Below are 22,915 nucleotides of genomic sequence, written 5' to 3' on the forward strand. Positions count from 1 at the left end.
TATGATTTTAGCACCCATTCTTTGGCAAGTTCTGTAGCATTCTGAAACTTTCCTTCCAAGTATAATCAAACATAAAAAGTAGTACTTTTCTTTTGTTGCTTCTAATCGAGAGAAATTGGCCTCCATATATTAGGTGTCATATGGCAGGAGTGTTCAGTCCTTTTATGCTTCCTCACAAGTGTCAGTATATTATTTTTTGAGCCTTAGCTGTCAAACTGCCACCAGTTTGAGTCATTAAAATATGGTTGTTAGTGAAACAATGTTCAATGGATAACATTTGGAACAGTTAATGGACAACACAACTGTTTTTTTTTAAATGTATTTAATGGAACAGTTAATGGACAACACAACTGTTTTTTTTAAATGTATTTAATGGACAATTATTTGTGTTATTTTAAAAAGCATGGATGCATTAGGACCCCTTTCGTGCATATTTGCAATAAAGAAATAGTGTGAATATAATGCAAGCATGGTTCAGAGGCATGAGGAAATTTCAGCACCACAACCTCACTGTCCTTCTGAACTTAGTCTAAATCTCTTGACGAAGTTGTTATTGCATTTTGCATCCCGCTGGGGAGATTTCATGGTGTCAGAGGGTAGAAAGTAATACAAATTTGTTCCAGGAACTGGAGGTAAGCAGAAATCTTCCAATGGGGTCATATGTACCAATGACCACACTTTAAACAGGTGATTTTTCTTTAGTTTAGAGAAATTTATTTCCAATCCTGTTCAGTTTGTGACACAAGATAGGAAATCTCCAAAATAGTATATAGTAACAAAAATATTAGTTAAGAAAATTTATATATGAAATAAAGATGCTGAACATCTGGCTTTTTTTTCCAAGTCACCGACCTATAAAAAAGTTTAAAGGCAAACTGAAAAATGTACTTAGAAAAAAGAGGTAACTATACCTATTGTTGCTCCAGGTCAGTGATTCAAAGCATTAAAGCAAGAGGATGAGCAGGACATATAGCTACTACCATTGAGAAAAAAGAGGTAACTATACCTATTGTTGCTCCAGGTCAGTGATTCAAAGCATTAAAGCAAGAGGATGAGCAGGACATATAGCTACTACCATTGTCTGATGTCAGCAATGGCAGCTTTTCATATTTTTTTTTCCATGATGAGTTTCTTTTGAATAATTCAGACCATCTTTTGGTAATGTTTTTTTTTTTCATTAATGAGCAAAGTCCCACAGAACAAAACTAGCTATTCCTATTATTTTCCTTGCTACTTAAACTCCTTCATACCAGCTGTTAAAAGCTCTTTGGAAAAAATAACACTAATTACCCAATAAGACAAACAGCAAGAGTTATAAATATAAGATGTACTCTACTAAGAATTCAGCACCATTCCAAATGTTTATTGATTTTTAATAAACTTCAATATTAAACTGAATAAGTAGCATTGATGTTGTGCCACTAAAGGACTTTTTTTTGCCAGTAACTCTATGCTGCGGCTGCTGGTCATATGATATAGGCCTCTCCTTCCCAATGCCCAAGGTAGTTGTAACTCTAGGGGAAAGGCCGCAATATCACAGACTTAAATAGAACATTTTCTCAGCTATTCAAATAGGCGTTTTAAATAAGTTTCCGGCAAATAATTTATAGACTGGAAAGGCAAAGTTATCCATAGGTAAAATCATGGCAAGCTACAGGCTGAAATGAAAACCATACTTTAACATTTAATTAAAAAAATTAAAAATGTATCGGTTTTGATATACTAAATGCAAATCAAAAGTTGTATCTGTTTTTTTTGCTGTTATGTGTGTACATAACGGTAAATGTTTGTTTGTTTCTTACTGAACTCATACGTTTTCTGTTCCATGGCTTTATGCTGTGTGTGTGTATATGTATATATATATATATATATATATAAATATATATATATATATATATATATATATACCTACACTTAGTCCCCAGAATTCAATTGGAATTCTAGTTGGAATTTATATTTTTACTATTAACAAAAAATTATAGGCAGATTAACTAAAGCAATTGAGAATCTTCACACAATACCAGCAATCACAGCCCATTCCGGTTTACTTGTTTTACTAGCACATTATTTCATAATTGCATATTTATTGTGTAATTATATTTAACTAAAAACACAAATCAAATAGATGTTTTGATGAAGCTGCATTCATCTGAAATACACAATCAGTTGCGAGCAAAGTTCCAGTTTTCAACTTTTCTTGCATATGATTCGGTATTCAGTCAACTAAGCTTTACCATATTCTCTATACCAAGTATACATTTAATTTCCAAACCAAATAGTCTCTACTCAGTTGTGAAATCAAACCATGTATCATACAATATAAAAAAAAACCTAAAACTGTGTATACCTCCTCAAATCCCCAATCATACATATCACTTTGGTTTCATAAATAATGAAAGAAAAAATTATATAGTCCTGTAGGGGTTTCCAGTTGCTGAAGTGGTTAAATAAGCTTTTTGGTATTATTGAAGCAAAACTCATGGCTGTGTAAGTCCTAACAGAACGTTACAGTTCTTAACTTATTCATGCCGTCTTCTCTCCATGGATTATTCTCTTCCATTATACTTTGTTTCCCGCATCACTACACTTACAGTCTAAATCCCGATTTAGGATCACATGTTGATATAGTGTATCTGGATGTAGGGGAAGCCGCAATATTGTAGTTTCAGCATTTCCTAACCCAATACAACAACACCTGCAGACATCTGTGGTTAACCCAGAGCATTTCTTGTGTGCGTCTGTTACAGTAGAAATGAATGTGTGCTAGATATCACTACATGAACATGAACCAGAATAAAAACCTGGGCATGTAAAAATTAGGTTTAGCATTACTATTGAACATGAAACGCTACTCGTGGTCTAAATACTAAAAACAAATTAGATGAATAGATACATATCAATATTCTGAGAGGCTCCAGCATTTACTGCTATGGGTTGGCCAAGCAGTAGATTCCGTGATGGCACAATTCCTGTCTGTAGTAATTAAAAACTATTTGTGGTATAGATACCTGGTTCTGGAACAGGATCTGGTTCATAAACAGAGATATGTGAAATTTTGACACTGAGGCCAAAATATAGCAGTTAATACATTTTTACAAAGTAAACTTAATGTATTTGTCAACAGCTTTGTGGGCTGAAGAACCTGCTTGTATCTCTCAGGGACTCCAGTAGATTGTCTGCACCAGAAGTCTTCCCAATTGTCACAGTCATTACAGAGCCAATAGTTACACTCACCCATCATCATAAATTCTTCAGCTTCTGCACAGCAAAGATTGTTCTAAGCACGGAGCAAAGTCATGCTTTTTAAACAAGATTTCTTTTAAATAGGTAACCCATGATATTGGCATTATTTCATAACATTCCAAACAAATACATGATGTTTGGTTAAAGTGCATTCGTATTTTAATATTAATATTTTCTGTTTCAAACCCATTTTTTTTTAATGATTGACTTTAGGTGGAAATCTGTAGGGTATTTTTACACAAAAAGTCAAGAAATCCTTAATTCTGAACAATTACAATTTATGACTTCCAGGTTAAGCAGCATTTCTGTTTGGCCAAATGTAGATCTGCCACAACAACTGGTGTATGATTCAAGTGAGATCATTCTCCCTTCATTAGAGATGGCAACATCTGTTAATATAAAAATATTATGTGCAGATTCTTTTTTGGAGAGGGCTGCTTTACAGTCAGGTGGTCCTGCTAAGAATGGCCACGCAAGTTATGCCTTTTATCATTAAGATGGCTGGCCTGATACTCTCATACTCTACATGTTGTGGTAAATAGCATCAAATTGCTTATCATTTGCAGAGATTTTTGGTTTAGGGGAAGATCTGTGACTAAGGCTACACACAAACATGCAATAATTATCCTTGTAAAGATATTTTACGATCTTTTCTGACGTCAAACAGCTGCACGATGCATGAACGAGCACTGTACATACAGCACCGGTCTGCTGCTTGGAGAGAAGGGGGCTCTCTACCCTTCTGTCAGGATCCAAACCCAGGGATGCTTCGGTGACTGGCTTCAGCTCTGTCTACTGTGCAACTTGAGGGTTTGCCTTTTGCACTCTGTCGGATTCCTTGGATAAAGATACCTTGATACTTAGTATCTTGCTGAACCTTGAACTCCTGGCCCCTCTTATGAACTTCCTATTTAGGCCATGTCTCTGAAACTTCCGGTTGCCAGATAATTGTGCTCTGCCAATATCTTGCTCTTCCTGCTCCTGGTACATTGCACTTTGTGTACTGACCCTTGGCTGATGTTTAAACAACTACTCTTCCTCGCACTCCGTCTCCAACTTTACACCATTGGCTACCAACCTCGGCTTGTGCTTTGACTACGTTTGTGTTTTCTCCTTATCTGCTACCCCTGCTTGTGCATAGATCCTGGACTGCTTCCGCCTGTGTCTGCTTGCTGTTTCAGCCACTGGACTCCGAGCCTGACCCCTGATTGTTACACCTTCATTTGCGTTACAGTTGTTCGTCGTCCGTTGTCCATTGATTTACAAGGACAGTCATTCGGATGACAGACGCCGAGCACTGTACACACACCAGATTCTTGTCCGATATCAGCCCTGAGCCGATTATCGGATGAGAAGACTTTAGCCATTCACCCACGGAACCTCTCTGTTACATAAACTTTAACAAAAAGTTTTTCCAATGACCAAGTAATCACAGTAGTCTTCCTCCAGATACCATTTGATCAGAGCAATAATGTGTGGGAGGGGGAATCTTTGGGCACATAAAGGACACTATCTTTGCCATAGAGGCCAGTGCTTCAGCAATGCCTGAGTGTTTTAGAGAGCTGTTCCAGTTGATAGCTACAGTTTTGTTAGAACATTAGGCCAGGGCTGTCTAACTCAGGTTCTTGTGGACTGTGATCTGGACACATTTTTAGTATTTCTGTAGAAGGCAGTGATTACATAAAGTCAGGGAATGGCTCTGTTCATTTGAGAATACTGGTCTGTATGTGGCCCTCAAATGCTTGAGATGGGCAACCCTAATTTATAAAGTCCTATGTATATATGCTCATAAAGACCCAGGTATATCAGGTCATCTTTAAAGTCACACTAGACAAACATCTAAACCAGCATGTTTATATAATATAAATTAAAATACATATATTGTGTTTTCTATCCAATGGTGCCCACATTTTCTGTTCTGCAGGAAAGCTGGGTCCTACCCCCAGCCTGTGGTTGGGCAATGGGGAAGCAACAGGAAACTAATGAGAAAAAAATAATAAATGAACAATGACAGTATATTTACCATAAAAATGTAAAAAAAAAACATGTTAGTACAGTGTTAGTACAGTTAGTAGAAAATGTTTGTACATACCTTGTGATGGGAATATAGTGCAGGTTTGTCTAAAACATTGGTAATTGACTATTCAGTATTTGTTAAAACGTGTTCATAAATAAGCAGTGAAGATGTATACTGATGGCCTCATAGTCATGTTAGTTTTCCTGGAATGTGCTGTTTAAAGAAGTATATATGTCAGATTTTGGATAGATTATACAAGATAATTATTGTGGCTGTAATAGATGTGTTGCTTTTCGACTTAAAAAGTCTGGTTAAGTGTCTACAACTGAAATCTGCCTGCAGGCAAATGTATTCCCTGTACAGACTGCTTGCTGTGAATCCATGTACAGCTTAATGTAAAGTGTGGTAGTTACAGCTCTTCTGAACATGCTGCCCAAATGAATAGATATGCCAAGTTTTAAAACTAAAGTTGTGAATTTTTACTTCCAATGTAGGTATTTGAAGACAATTACAAGTCATATTTTGCATTAAACAAAGCACAGAGGGCCTGAAATATGTTAACTGGCACATAATAATATTAAAGACATTGGTGCTGTCTGCATTGTCTTGATAAATTATTGCTATAAGATTATTATAATTACTATATTTATTGCTATATTGCTATTGCTATAATAATTTCTGCAATCTAGTCGAATAAACCTTAAAACAGTATTAGTTCATTTTTTTATGTTAGTTCTTGATTAATTATAAATGGAAAAAACAATCTAATTATCTATCCAATAGCAGGCTGAGCATCAGTCATTCATATTTTCTTTTCCTAATTTATGATCCAAGAATATCTGGCTATATTTGTTTTTAAATTTCTGTCTGTTCGAGTGGATTTTATCTTTAGACACATGCTTGCAGTCCATGGCTTATTAAAACTATCTTGGTAAACATTGGGACTTTGAAGCATTGGTACAAAGCAGTCATGGGTGAGATGTGACTGCCAGAGTTTACAGTTGACTAACCATTACACTTTGCAGCATATATCATGTATCTTCCGATGGCAAACTAGAGGTCATTTTCTACATTTAATGTAACCTGTGTCTTAATATTATTATTATTATTATTATTATTATTATTAATAAACATGATTTATATAGCGCCAACATATTACGCAGCACTGTACATTACAAAGGGATTGCAAATGACAGACTAATACAGACAGTGATACAGGAGGAGAGGATCCTGCCCCGAAGAGCTTACAATCTAGTAAATTATTCTAGTCTTATTCATGTTACCAGACCATATAATAGTAGATGTACATAGGTCTGCAATTGCCATAATTGTATTAGGTTTACCAAATTTTTTATTATGTACAATATATGGCTTTAGATTCAGCAGATTTCACATGGATATTAATCTGTAAAAGGAACATTTTACATTCAACTTTCCCTAAAACACAGTGACATGACAATTTAAGCAGAAATAATTGAACCCACTAGGGTACATTTGGTTTCAGAGGAAATCTAAGCACCCAAAGGAAGCTCATCCAAGCAAAGCGTACAAATAACCTCCATGTATTCTCGAGATTAACAATCAGATATTTTATGGTATTTTTACTTGTGTGGGGTTAATTTACTAAAGTTTTAATTGTTAGTCTGTAACAAATGAACAGCCTAAGCACCTTCAGAAAATCAACCCAAGTGAATGTATTCACTTTATTCAGCACACAATAGATTCAGATTTGATACTGAATATTAATTAGGGTTCACTAAACTCTCTGGGGAGCTTGTCCATAAAGAAAAGTGCAAGAATAACCAGCATGTATCCATGTAGACTAGTTTTTTTCTATTCTGTTTTTCATTTTTCCTAATTTCAGTAGGTTTTGCATAAGGCAGCACATTAAGCACTAGCATCTTATATAAGGACTATATAAAATATATACTCTCTTTTGTGCAAAACTTATATAAAGTTCTCAGAAAGAATATTATGCTGTCTCTATAGCAAATAAAATAACATAACTCCTGTGCTCCATTCTTATTACAGTGTATCTACCATTTTTAACATTTTCCATTCTTTCCACTTTATCATGTGAGCAGGATTCCTTTTACTTCTTACAGCTTATAGACAGGATCCAGGACTGGATCCAGATCTCCGGGGAAGCAGACAGATTTGGCTTCAGGATTGTGATATATTCCTGCAAAATGGGATCAGATGGTGCAGATGGAACTTAGATATTTTTCTATAGCTGTCATTGATGAATTTGGGATAGGTCCCATCCGGTGTGCAGAGTTTGACGGTATCAAGCCCAGAGGAAATAACTTTCTACGTTATTACATCCAGATTGTATAGGCTGCACATTGTCAGTTGGGAGGCAATACATCCTGTACTCATTTGCATTTTACAGCTGCAATATTCTATATTTTATCAAAAGTACCAGCCCATAATGAATGCAGATTTAAGATGAGCCTAAAGTTAGTTCTTTTTATGGTCAGTACTGTAAGTTATCAACAGTTAACCAAGTTTTTATTGTACAGTAATTTAGGAACACAGAAAGCTATTAGAACAATTGTGGCCTTCTTACTTGGAAGGGTATTTCCACCCCAGGCCAATATCTGAGATCCGGATGGTACTAGCTCCTTTAAAAGCCTTGTTAACATGTTCACAGCTCTTTACATTGTCTGCCCCTTTCTGAAACAAATACCTACCTAATCTCTCTTTTTAAAGCAGAACTATAGTTCCAATTGCCTTTACTGTAAAAATGATGTAGGTTGCTTTTGATCAACTCTACTTGGGCAAATGGCAATTCACTGGCTATCATTATGATCTAGTGGCTTTAATACCTTCTATGTTCCTAAGTGAGAACAAGTAAACAGATCAGTTCTGATATTTTATTATTTATGATAATTAAGAAAACCAGGCAACTCGCACTTGTGGCTCCATATTGCTCTCTATACACGGTTCTTGAACTAATACTTTTCAGCGACTTGTTTTAAATTTGGATTCATTACATATAGGGGCTGTCAAATTGGCTTCTCAGGGGTTAACAAACCATGAATCTAGAAAGCTTTCTTTTCATGAGCCTATGCATTTACAAAATATTACATATAAGAGCTTAGTTAAAGCCTTCTGCTACTCATAAACAGCAAAGCTCTAAAGTGAACACTCATAATGCAGTCCATTTGCATCTAAGTAGGTTAAAGCACCTCAGGTTGATTGCTACATATTTACCATGTGCAAGTACTCAGCTTGCGCTTAAATATTTGTAGGAGGAAATAGCTGTCTTATCCTGAAGTTCTGCTTATTAGTTTTAAAAGGTTTTTTTTGTAGAATTATGTAATGTCTTTGCACCAAACCGATGAGCTGAATGCACAAAAAGTCATTACTGATAGAAAATCTCTGCAGAGATTATTTCTACATATAAATCCGCTGTTGTTTAATATTATTTTATTACAAAGTTTTTTTGAGGGAGTTTGTTTCATAAAGCTGAACAACACTTTAAATGGAAAAAACTATAACTTTTTAGAAGCCATTCGGAATGCAATTGACTGTCCTACAAGAACAACATTGGTTCTAACAGGTTGCTAAACTAGTGCACATTTTTATTGAATAGGTCTAACAAACAATGGGAATTAAATTCAATTTAGTTGGAAGTTGCCTTTTAGAAGCTACAGTCAGCAAAGTAATAAATGTGTGTACTTCCCCTTGCTCCAATATCTTTGCTGGTATCTCCACCCAGTCCTCTTCTGGGTTCAGGAACTTCAGCCATCTTGGTTGGTCAGGTCAGAATGACCTAATTTATTCCTGGCTGCCATCTATGGCAGGATCCAATTCTCAGCTCAGAGTACATTTTAGAAAAGCTAGTGAACAGTCAGGTACGCTTGTTTAATTGCAGAAGAGAAATTGATCATGACCATTCTGCAAATAATGATTGCCTGCCTGCATTTTCTTAGTTTATTTCCACTTTAAGAGGGGTCATAAACAAATTTCTGTATTGTGTTTTACATAACAAAAGGTTCCCTAAAGGACCAAAATATATCCTAATATTATTATTATGTTGCTGCACATTCACCTTTATTCACATGTGCCTCTAAGGATACATTGCCTTTTTCTGAGAATTCTTTTTTAGCAATAAAATAAATTATAAATTTAATAACAATTGTGCAAATTTCTTGTTCTAATCGTGGAGTTGTTATTAAAATTGATTCTCTCAAAGCCTGTCAATATCTTTACACAATCAGAAATTTCAAATACTATCCTTGGAATATATTAAACTTTAGGGATATGGGTGATCACATGAAGGACATTTTTGAGTACTGAAATTTTTTTTATATCTTTTATCTGGTTACAAGGTCAATAGGTTTATAACTAATCCTTTCATTTTTAAAAAGGTAACTTAGATATGGCCAAAGTACATAACATAATCAGAATCTGTTATGTACTTAGTTATCTTTGTTCCATCAAATTGCGTTCTTTTATCTGCCATAATTTTGTTTTAATCAAACAATATAGAGACAAAAAGTCTATAAAGTGTGAAATGTATACTTCTAAGTTGCAGAGATACTTCATAGACTGTTAAAGCTGTAGCATAAAACATAATTAAAAAGTATTTTTTTTTATACAATACATTTTACATCAGATCACATGATCTAACTAACCTGTTTCCTTTTTTCTTTTTGGAAATGTTAGTGTGTGGACTAAAGATTCCCTCCCCTCGCCAAACCTCAGAAACATAAGGGAAAGAATAGAAATCTAATTGAGATTCGGGGGTGTGAGGTTTGAATTTTTAAATGCAATTTTAGGAACTTACCACAGTCATCAGAGATAAAATGTATTAGGTAAATTTTTCTGCTTATACTTCATTCCATGTACTGTAATTTTCTTCATTTCCCAAACTGATTATAACAGAAAGCAAGACAGCTGTCAGCTACATAGCAGAGACAGTGTAAAAATGTATATTTCTTAGAATTGGTAACAATGGCCTTTTTTAGTAAGCCAGTTTATGTTTTAGTGACCCTTGAAAGGTCTAAAGTAGTTTAGTTGGATACGTACTTTGAAGTTGCCTAAAATTTAAGGCATACTAACCCACTTTAAATGCCCTCTAAAGGTTCATGGCACTTGTGAGGTTTGAGCACTTCAAACACACTACATAAACCCTCTGATGTTGCTGTCATCGCTCATATTTCTTCAGGTTATATTATACAGGCTCGAGTGCTTAGTTTGGCTACGATTTTTTCATAATTGACCAATGTGTTTAATTAAATCTTCAGGTTTGTGTAACTCTGCCGACAGCTGGATGATTGTTCCAAATATCAAACAGAACCACTATACAGTCCATGGTCTGCAGAGCGGCACCAAGTATATCTTCATTGTCAAGGCCATCAATCAGGCTGGCAGTCGAAACAGCGACCCTGGAAAATTAAAGACAAATAGTAAGTGATCAGAAATGCAGCAACTCTTTTTTTACTCTATCTCTAAATTAATTTCTATTCTCTGTGTTTTAAGTTTATCTTTCTTTCAGGAAATCATGTTTTTTATACCAATACTGACAAAGAAAAGTTTTTTAAATACATACATTTTTTTTTTCAAAATAGTTTTGTACAAAAAGAGAAAAGCATAAAACCCATGTGAGGCTTTTCTGCTGTCTGTACCCCCATTGGGGAGATTTCTGCTTACGTCCTGCCCCCAATTCCCAATATGAAAATCTCACCATAAAGACTTTTTCTTACTAACCATGACTTTGCTTTTCCAGCAACGTGCTCCCCCTACTTCTTGTCTTGCTGTTGCAGGTTTTCAGCAAGAGCAGAAATGTGGTGGGATCTTCTTATTTGTGTTGGAAAGAGAATTACTAATAAACATATCACAGAAGTATTTTCATACACCAATCTTTATACCAGTTCTCCATATGCTATGGAAAGCTATGGCAAATATTGTAAGTTATTGTAAGATTCTGTGGCTAAAACATCAGATTGAGCAACCTCTAGCTCAATGTTTCTTAACTATTTTAACATGGGGAAACCTTTAAAATAATTTTCAGGTCCTTAGGAAACCCCATACATATCCACAACACCCACACCACTGTATATTAGCATAGTGTTAAGTGGAAAAATGTCTCTTACATTATTGGCCTTTGGAAAGAATGTCACCCTTATAGATAGCCAAAAATATCATTGGTGTCAGGGTGACCCGAGAGGCACAAATTCCCCATTGCTCAAGGAACCTCTAGCCACCTCTGGAGGAAACCTAGGATTCCAGAAACACTGCTCTAACCAGCCAATTGGTGGCTGGCCATGTAGGACCTCTTCTGATGTGTTGCCCCTGCATTTGCAATGAACTTCTTCCTGCAAAGGAGTAAACATAACCAGCCAGCAAGAAGCAGCATGTTGTATTCGGAAACCATTCGGTAACCTCACAGCAATGCAGCTGCTGTAAAATGGGTACACAAAATGGTTCCCAACCACTTCTGTTTTGTTGCGACTGTTGAGTGTCCCTTAAACCTCTACAGTTTACCAGACATCTCAAATTAGCACCACTCTACCCATTGATTTGGTGATTGACAAAAAGTGATGTTCCACACTTATCCATTTTTTTCTCCAGCATCATGGAGTAGGTACACGTATCATAATTTTTCAGTAACAACATCCAAGCAATATTAAGGTTTAGGGAAATAATTCTTTTTAGTGGAAACAGATTTTACTGGCCAGATTATGATTTGTAGTAGTTAGTATTTAAATTACCATATTACTGCTTCTACTATCATCTCATTTTTGTTCAGTTCCCCCTTCCCCAAAAAGCTATACCTCTAGACGTCACTAGGAAAGTTGCAATATGAGTTCATAACAGCATCATATAATATGATAATTGATGAATTCAATAGAATATAAAAGTGAAAAGCATAAAAGTGTTCTGCGGTTCACTGCAAATCAACCTAACAAATGTATTTCTGAAGTCTTGGCATTAATGTAAAATGAAAGTCACAAGTTTCAGGTTTCCGCTGCTCCAAGCCAAACAGAACATTTTATAAATCATGGAAACCGATTAGCAAAACACGGAGCAGCCACAGGGATGGTGTTAAGGTAAAGGAGATAAAACAGGAAGATATTTTGCTGCAAGTTGAAACGGCAGCAATTTGTATTTGGCATGCATCGTGTCTAATACAGGAAATCCCACCCACGGATTCTTTAGAAGTCTATGTTTTTTTACCATTTGGAATGGTTGTGCAAGCTGTTACAGCCTACTTGTATGTGTCAAGCATTAAGGTTGAACAGGTGTAATCTAATAGCTTGGCTGGAAGTTATATATGGCAGTATATATCATTTTATAGGTTAGATGGAAATTGTAGTTGAAATATGAATTTTACATATGCAAGCTTGTATTGTACATATGGTATTTTATTTAAAGTAGAAATCTGTCTTTGGTATAATTTAAAACCCAACTCCGCCTACCGTGCAAATTTAATATAGTTCTGGAAGGCTTTTGAATAAGGCTTTTTAATTCATAAAGGTTTTGGCACACTTCAGCAGTACTGTATATGGAATTTAGAGTCTAATTGTTAGCCTCCCTTATTTTTCCTTTACTCATTACCTATTGGGCTAGTCAGACTACTGTACTTTACATTGGATGTAAACCCCAACTAAATGACATTTAGGCTGTTACTGTACTCTAAAAGATAATACACCTTTTTATTTAGGGATGCGGTACACATTTTTTATTCTAAAACTACGTACACACTACGTCCAATGGTTCTCGCCCAATAATCGGCTCAGGACCGATATCTGACGAGAATCTGAAGTGTGTACAGCACGTCTTTCATCATCTGAACGTCCATCCTGGCGGATCCACGGACAATGAACAACGAACGTTCGTAATGCAAGTGAAGAGGGGGGTGCGCAGTCCCCCCCGCCCCCGCTGCATAGAGCAGAGCGGTGCTGTATGTACAGCATTTGTTCATGCATCATGCAATAATAGTCCTTGGAAAGGACTATAATTGCAAGTGTGTATGCGGCTTAAGACCTAGCTATTAACTATAGAATTACTGTAAAATATAAACAAGTGGCCTATTGAAAATAAAATACTTATTTTGACATTTTATCATCCTTTTTTGCACCTCAGTGCTGCTGATCTGCATCTTTTTGCAACAACTTCTTGCCAATACACCAACAATTAGCTCCATGGCATTTCTCGGGTTAGGTTTCCTGATTTAGGAACAGAGGGCTGTGCCTATGTAATGTGTGTTGAAATGGCCACTTAAACCCTCCATTAGAAGTGCATGTGACAGGGAAACTTAATTAAGTTTATTTTGCTTAATTGAAAGACAAGAAAATTGCATTATCACTCTATAACAGTGCATGAACAAAGACATTCTTGGCATGATTATTAAGTTTAATAAGAGTTGCAACTTATTATCCTATAATAAGTTTTTGATTTTTTTTTTTTTAAATTTGCTTTAAATTATTTCACAAATGTATGCATTTTTTCAAGCTTCTGCACATTGGTAAATTCATGTTATTGCAAATGTACTGCAGTGCATTGCAATTCATTTTTAAATTAGAACCCCAATGCACTAAAGGCAATATGCTGATGGTACTTTACCCATAGCACGCGGGTGTGAACAATCTTCATGCAGCATTTTAGATTCATTGCAGGCTATTTAAAATAGGCTTTTAATGCACATGTAAAGTGTACATTAATGAACAATGTCGAAGGTGTTGTGCAACAATTAGGATCCTGTTTGCACCATTTGATTGTAGATTTGATTTGAGTTGTAGATTCAAGGCACTGAGTTGGGCTTTACCATTTACTTGCTGTTTCTGCCTGCAATATTTAAATATATGCTGTATAGTGTCCATTCTAACTCACAAATGGTAAATGTCTGTGTCTGCATTTCATGGCTATAAGCCAAAATAAAAGACTATATGTTTTAAATCGAACATATGATACAGCAAGCAAGAATACTCCTTGTTATGAACTCTTTGTTCATAACAGCATCTGATATGGTAATACTTGGGCAGGAATACTAGGTCAAGTGTGTAATTTGCTTGGCTGTATTTGGAATGCTTGCAGAAAATGCATAAACTGTAGTGTTTTATTACAATGTGGCTTATCTTTAATAAAACTTATATTGGCATCGAATAGAGTTTTATTGTGCATTCAAAAACAAATCTGTATACTACATAGAAAACAAAGTACTCATCTAAATGTTTTGGGCAATAAATAGGTAAAATGAGGCCATGATTCTTCATTTAGTAATTCTAGATGTGATGTTGTGTTTTTTTTATTTTGGAAAGAAACACTTCACTAGAAGCTTGATATGGGAAATAAGTCTGGCAGATTTACAAGACTTTAGAAGCCTCCAGGCTTCGCTGACCCCAGTTCATCTGTTCTGTAGCCTCAAAAAATTTGTTGAGCATGAACGAGCATAATTGGGACCCATTTTAATTTTCCTTTGGCATCATCTGGGCCTAAGCATTTCCTGGACAAATACAGCTTTCAGGAATAAGTATAATATAGATACAGTTTATATATGTACAGTGTGTCTACTTTCTTTTGTAATCATCCAACTAATTTATAAACTGTTGTATTAAAATGTGCTCGTTGTTTTGTTGTTCATTCCATGATTTCTGTTTAGTCTTACAATGCCAATGGGGAAAATGAAATCACCAATTATTATAATGATGCTTCTTAAGCTTAGATGTCTTATTAGTAATATTTTTATATCACATAATGTCCTTAAAGCATAGCCATTTCTTTATTATTAATTGATATGTAGCAATCAGTATTGCGTATGAAGTTCTTTGTTCATGCACTGTGAGTTCTATAGGGAAATCATAGAAACTAGGCAGTGCACTTGTATGAGATGTAGCTAACTGTGCAAGATGTGTTATATCATTAGCTATAGGAGCAGAGAGCTGACCATATGTACCCAATTCCAAACAGGCTGTTCTGTTTCCAACCGTAACTGCTCTGTTCTCTATTAGCACTTAACATTAGGTGAGTGAAACTTAGCAGCCAATCTTTTGCACTGTTGTTTGTTGTATATGTAGCAGTCACAAGTTAAAATCCAGTTGTTTTGACGAGTTTGCTGCTGAAGTCCGTAAAGATAAAATAATTACTTATTATTACGTATTAACGCCATTTGATGCAAATCAACAGTGAGCAAAATTGGCTGTTAAATGTTATTTTTTTTCTGTTTTATAAATGTGCGAGAAATGTTGTTGTACTTGTGTATTGTGTATAAAGGTTTTTGTGGGAATCAGTTAACTGTACAGGTAGTCCCCAAGTTAAGGCCATCTGACATACGGACGACTCCTAAATATGAACAGGCTTGCTCATGTGCAGAACGGAGGCTTGATGGGGGGGGGGAGCGGGTGGTTTGCATGACATTTAAAAGAAATCTTTTGTTAAACACAGTTGAGCAACATCTTGTAACTCTTTAATGACCAAGACAAACTCTGCAGTTGTTTCTTTTTGCATATCAAAGCACAGCTTGCTCCAAAAGTTAATTAATTTTTTTTTTGCTTCATTTGTGATTAGCTCACAGTGAGGATTTTATACAGTAACTGACAATCTGCCTAATAATATGTTGGGACAAACATCTGTACTCATTGCATTTAATAAAATAATGTACATGTTCTGACTTACATACAAATTCAACTTAAGAACAAACCTACAGTCCCTAAATCTTATTCCTACCTACGTGTATTTATGAAATAAGGAGACCAAAACAACCTTGTGTCATATGGTTAGCAAGTTGGATTTTAACAAATCCCAAAGAAAAATGTTAATTCCTAATATTTTATGCTTTATACTTTACCTTTATTTAAAGTTAGCGCCAAAGTTCAAAAGTAAACTCTGGTTGCTGAATTCTATTTTTTGGGAAGGGGAGGGGGGGGGCTCAGGCTTTTTACTTATCTAAACCTCCAAAAAAACTTAAATGTAGTTTCTGCAATAGTTTTCTTCAGCTCAGGTGATTTAAAAACCAGAAAATAGTTCCTCACATTCAGAAATCAGTTTGGAAAGGATATGGTCAAACAAGCAGCTATTCCTATAAAATAATTGGTAAAAATCTGCAATATATTTGTTACCCAAAAATTTTGCATTGGATTTTTTTTTGCAACACAGGTGGAGGTACACTTTAGGTTTTTTACCTTTTGGCATGATTTTTTGTACACTGGCTGGCTTCTACATCCGTGAGCCTGGATTTCATTCGCTGGAAAATCTCAAAATCTGTAATGCGTGTTTTCATGTTCCTTTGTATTGATCTTTATTTCCTCTCTATCAATACGTTTATCCCCAGATAATAACTACTTAAAGCGAGCTTAGACATTTATACAGCTGTGCAAATCTGTAAAACGGTAAAAGTTGCAAGCAAAGTCTCATAGGAAGTGTGCGTTATTAACATCAATTGTTAAACTACTCTTGAATCATGTTTAATTTCCCATACAAAAACACGAACATGAGCCTACCCGTGCAGGAAGCCAGATATGATCTGCAGTGAGCTGACCCATGCTGCAGCTAAGATCAGGGGTAAGTGGGCTGCTGCATGATATTCCGCACAGAAAGCAGTTTACGTCTGATTTAACAAGCACAGAGTTGTAAAACGCACGTCCCTGAAGTAACATTCCATTTATATGAAACAGAATTCAGCAGCAGCTGTGAGGGAAACCTCTCAATCACAGAATATCACCTTTCTGTGTGATTAGTAGAATCTCATGTGCTACTTATAGGATACCAAGGCCTATATTAAAGGGTCACTATTTGTCCAAACTTTTCTGGTAAGAATTATTTTTGTGGCTACATTGATATTTTAACCGACTATACTAGATTTCACCCATTTGTTACACCTTTTCCTTCACATTAAATATTATCAATTAAAGTGTCGTCATTAAATGTGGTGTGTAAAAAATCTAATGCAATATATCAGTAGCAAGGCAGGGGTCAAGATGAAAGCCAGGTCTACATATTTCATTTGAATTTGCATCAAATTGTTTATTTCATAAAACAAACATGCTTTGTCCATTAGGGGAAACCAACAGGTTGACAAAAAAAATAAAACAACTAGGTATGGGGGAACATTTGATTTACTTCCCTTTTTCCCACATGTCAGATATGGTATTCTATTAGCACCCAGCATTGACACAAGATAGAGATAGTTCCAGCCCTGTGTTGCATCCTGGAGCTTGCAGAAGGCTAATTCTTTTTCCTTCCAGCAACCAAAAAGAGTAATAAAGGAGGTAAAGTAGGTTATATATTACCCCTGCCCATGGGTACTGACCTGTTACTTGTGCCCACAGCTATTTTATTTGCAAACATACACCTAACACATTATGATGTTATGCAAATCAACCAGTTCACTCATGCATATCATACATTACAATCATATGTACACATCCCATATGACAAATAATCAAAATATACAGATATACAACAAAATAATTTACACAATTCTCTTTGAAATGGAATGTGAAATTACTAAAATTATTAAAACGTTATTTTAAAGGCAATATGGTAGGATATTTCAAATTCTCATGGAGAAGGGACAAATCTCATAGAATTTTTTCATTGGAGTTCAATGAGAATTGAGAGTTACAGTCATATGACTGAGATACAAATGCTCAGCTTTGTGACTTGAACCTAAAGCATTGAGTAGCAGTAGACTATCATAGACGCCTGTACTCTCCATTGATGTCATACCAGTTTCCCGTTTCTGCTATAGAAAATATTTTTCTTAGCACAGTATTTGTTGTTGAGGATATTTTTTGTTAATTCAGAAAGTGGTATGGAATTTCTGGCAGTGACTATATTGCTCTTTCCTTTGTTTATATGCTGGCATGGTATGTGGCAGGCCGTCCCTTGTGCCATCGTTTGTTGACACTGAACCGTAGCCAGGAACATTTCATGTTGAGAATTCACTAACCAAATATCCTTATGTAGTTCATCTCTCTGTGTCACAAATCCCTGTGAACGTTAAGAAACGAGGGATCAATTTGCTGCTTAATACAGCCAATATTTCATTTTAATGAAGATTGATGCCATTTTTTCGCCTTTGTACATATTTACAGTTCCAAATGAGCAGCTTTCATTCTCTCTGATCTTTTCAAAGCTGATAGCGGGGCAGTTTATAATGAAAATCAAAAGTCAATAGGTTTTGCCACATCCTGCCTCTTGGGTTTTCTGATGAGCTTTCCCAGCATAATGGACAGACATTTGGAAGTACAAAACAGCTAAACATTAAATAAAAAAAATGAAATGAATTGGCCAGGAACAAAAGTAATACATTAAAGTGGAACTAAAAGGCCATTTTAAAATTCATGATCAGACAGGTGGTTAATGCAAAAAGTGACAGGCGATGTCTGTTCTGCAAAACTGTCTTTACCTGCCTGATCGCCAACCAGCTGTCAAATTTTGCTGATGTTTGCATATGCCAGGAACCTATTGAATGAATGAATTACGCGATCCTGCTCCAGCCAAACATGATGGTCGAAGATCATCTCCTGGACGAAAAGAAGATGGGGACGCCCCGATGGAACGGGGACAGGTGAGTATCACAGGTTTAGTTCCAGTTATAAGATAAACGCCCAATAATGCACACAGTCACCTATAATCATGTCTTTCGGTCTGATTGACTATAGGTCTAGAGACTGTTCAGTTAGTACAGTTAAGGTTTACTAATAAAGAAGAAGCTGTGTTCAGTTCAATCAGCCAATCACCTGATTGCAAACAATGTGCCACTCTCTTCATGTTTCCATTGAATGCTCATTTTCCCATGTCTTGTCTATAAGAAAAAGTCTGCAAGAACAGAATAATATTGTTGCTTGAATTCCTTTCAGTTCAGTTTCGAGTTTATTTGTCCCATTGGTTGGAAGGTGAACCAAAACTGTAAGCTAAGATGCAAGCTCCCTATATAAATTACCAACAGGCTCATAGCCAATGATTACTTGATGTCCTTTTGATGTGACAATACAATGTTTTCTGTATTGAACTCACTAAAAGTGTTATCTGCCTGGTATTCTACCAGTTATTCTGTACAATCTCTACTTAAGTTTTTATGATGAGGAGTTTTATAATCCAAGAAGGGGATTTGAGACAAGGATGACAACACCATTTGAGATTTTAGTGCACCAGAGTCAGTGTTGTTTGCTCAAATAGGGCGTTAGATGCTTATTAGATTTCTGGCACTGAATCAGTATTTTTCTGTGCAGCAATTTACAAAGAATAAATAAAGATAAATGTGTCTGTATTGCAGAGATATAGTGTATGTATATTTCTTTTATATTCTTTTGGTCGGACATACACTGTACATGTAATTTACATTTATGGTGAGCACAGGCTCACCTTATTTACTAGCAATCATCTTGTGAATTGAAGGCAGAATAACATCTACTCGTTTAGTAAATTTGGTGCACCCTGTATAAAATGATTGTGCTGTAATAAACCCTCAAGTTATTTTTTATATCAATTCCAATTGTAGTATTTTGTACATAAAATTCAGTATACTAAAGGAAAATGGTTAAACATTGGAATGTAACTGTGGTGCAGTAATTAATATTATAAGGGGCAAACAAAACCATCAAACATGCTATTATTAGCATAATAAATTTGCAAAGGGGATAGCAAGGGGGAATCATGGCAACCTAACAATTTCAAGCCTTACAAAATAAACCAGTCTTTCTAGATCTAACCACACACAGTAATAATAGCATGCCATATCCATTTCACAACTTACCAACAGGCATCAGATCTCACACTGACCACACATCAGGTATTTCAACAATGCAATCACTTTTTAAGGGTAAAGGTGCGTACACACTTCCAATTTTTATCGTTCCAATCGAACGACGAACGATCGATTGGGCAAAAAATCGTTCGTAAAAAAGTAACCAACGACGCCGACGAACGAGGAAAGTCGCTGGAAACGAACGACCGGACCGGCGGATCGGATTGGACGACGATCGTTGAACATCGTTCGTGTGTACGGTCGTTCGTTGATCGTCCATGTTCAGAGCATGCGTGATGAACGAACGTCCGTTCACTTTCCTGTCGTGCACATAGTTCCTCTATCGCTTAAACGATCGTATCTATTGTGTGTACAATATCTACGAACGATCGTGTCGTTACCTCTATGTGCAGTATCGGTGCTATACGATCGTTCGTATATATCGTGCAGGAACGTTCGTCGTTCGTTTTCCGACGATAATAATTGGAAGTGTGTACGTAGCTTAAGCAAACCCCAATAACATTTTCTTTTTTTGATCCCTTTTGGTCTGTTAAATATAAATGAAAGCATTTGAGACCTGTTTATCCTTCCAAAAATTTGTCTGCTGATAACTTCCTGTGGACTGTGCTTCTGCTGAATTCTAAGATTTGCCATAGAATATAGCATTAACTCAAACATACTCGCAACCAAATAAATGGGTGAAGTTGGGAAAGATTTTGTCCATGCATTAGCACATAGCTGTGGTTGCAGTGGATCCCAGTGCAGTTCCTTGATGTGACAAGCTGCATGGTTGCTTTTCTACTTATGGCGAAGAACTATAGCACAACCTCACTCAACCTGAAAATCGCATAGTAGTTGAAAAGGAGGGCCTGGGAGTGTGCTAACCATTGTCTGTGAGTCTGAAAGAGGACTAAAGCTGCGTACACACGGCAAATTTTTCTCGCCCGATAATCGGTATCGGCCAATTATCGGGCGAAAATCTGCCGTGTGTACAGTCGGTCGTCGTCCATCGTCCGACGACCGTCCTGGCGGATCCATGGACGATGGACGACGACCGATCCTAATGAAAGGGAAGGGGAGAGCGTGCAGCAGGGTGCCGCTCCGTCGCTCTCCCCCTCCCCTCTCCATAGAGCATGAACGGTGCTGTATGTACAGCATCGTTCATGCATCGTGCAGTCTTTTCTCGTTGGAAAGGATCGTGAAAGATCCTTTCCAACGAGAAAAATTGCAGGTGTGTACGCAGCTTTACAGTAACATTGTTCCTAGTTATCTTTAAGGACTACAGATCCCTTCCTCCCTAGGTTGTCAAGACAAGAAGATATGAAGATAAGATAAGTAGACATTGTGGGTTGAAAACACTGCTTCTCTAAAGATATAGGGCCTGATTTATTAAAGCTCTCAAAGGCTGGAGAGAATACACTTTCATTAGTGAAGCTGGGTGATCCAGCAAACCTGGAATGGATGTGGTCCAGGATTCAAAACATTTGCTAGCAAATAGCAAATGATTTTGAAGAAATCCATTTCAGGTTTGCTAGATCACCTAGCTTTACTGATGAAAATGTATTCTCTCCAGCCATGGAGAACTTTATTAAATCAGGCCCATAGTGCAGGGTACGATTGCTGTCAGCCTAGGACAGGACGCGTGTTACTAGTTGGAACTTCAAGTGATAAAAAAAACCTAATACAGCCACCACATCTAAGGACTGATAAGCTAAGTGCTTGTAGAAATGGGAACTCTGAAGTTTTGTCTGCCCCCATAAACTTTGTTTAGTGGGTTGCAGTAAAGGCTATCAGCGCCTTTTAGTCTGTGTCTGTGTATTGTCCTTTACACTGGCAGCCTGTTTCTTGTCAGTGTGTAATTTATAACATCCATACACACAGTGGGATTGATTTATTAAAGGAGTAACGAAGGAATGTTCACTTAATGAATAAAGTAAAGCTGAGTTAACCTAAATCATCCAATCATGTGGGGCAATTTAGAAAGAAAGTAGCAAATGAGCCCAAATGTTTGAAGTAAACATAACTTTGATGCGTTCTGTTTAAATGGACATTCTCGGCTTTTTTAAGTAAATTAATTACAATGGGCTGATTTATGTTTTGTGTAGACAAGCTTGGTGTAAATATGTCATATTTCATGGGTGTTTGGTACAAAGGCTGCCTTTGATCTGCTTTGGCCTACAACATAAACTGTATGACCTGCGGGCTGTGTCCAGAGAAAAACAAACCAGGTCAGACTCAGATCTGTCATCCATAGTGCACAGCTACACTATCTAAAATCTAACTGCAATTAAAGCATGCTACACATGCAAAGGAAGCATTTATTTACACACTCCTAAATTTAACATATTACAAAATAGTATTGCTTCCTTCCTGACAGATCCTCAACCTGCATCATGTGCCCCCTTACAGTATTTATTAAGATATTTAGATTCTTTTGGTAATATTCACTAGAACAATGACTATGATGTGGGTAACTCCTGCACTTTATGTTATCAGGCTTCAGATCAGCCAGCTTGTAAATTATCTAGCAATATTGAGTAGATTTAAATCTTTTTGGTCGTTTATCTTACGCACAGTATAAATGTTCAGAGACTACTCCCACAATTTTACATTTTTTCTAAATGTTTCTAGCTTGGTGAATTGTTTTGCTTCCATTTATTCAACTTTCTTCTCTTAGCATAGTTTTCAATGCAAATGGAAGGCAGTTTTATTATAAATGAGTTTGACATTGAACAGGGAGTAAAATATGGATAAGATCCAAATTTATGAAGCTTTTGAAGTAATTAAATATTGTTTTTAAGGGAATATTCTCACCAAAAAAATAGTCAGCAGTCCAGCAAGTCAGACTCCATTTCTGTATGAGGATCCAGTGCTATAAAAAACATTCTAGGTATAGGCAAATGTCTAATTATTTGGTGCACTTATCAGTCATCCATTCAACCCACAAGATGAGA

General features: G+C 36.2%; 1 protein-coding gene across 1 annotated transcript in view; it reads left to right on the top strand.

The window, feature by feature from the left end:
• The window catches only part of MID1 (midline 1), a 114,657-nt gene that overhangs the window by 80,437 nt on the left and 11,305 nt on the right, over positions 1-22,915 (top strand). Inside the window, exon 7 of the mRNA XM_072414707.1 lies at positions 10,516-10,677. Coding sequence (XP_072270808.1) covers positions 10,516-10,677 — 162 coding nt within the window. The remainder of the gene's footprint in view (positions 1-10,515; positions 10,678-22,915) is intronic.

Source organism: Pyxicephalus adspersus, chromosome 1, assembly GCF_032062135.1.
Source record: "Pyxicephalus adspersus chromosome 1, UCB_Pads_2.0, whole genome shotgun sequence".
Classification (NCBI taxonomy): domain Eukaryota; kingdom Metazoa; phylum Chordata; class Amphibia; order Anura; family Pyxicephalidae; genus Pyxicephalus; species Pyxicephalus adspersus.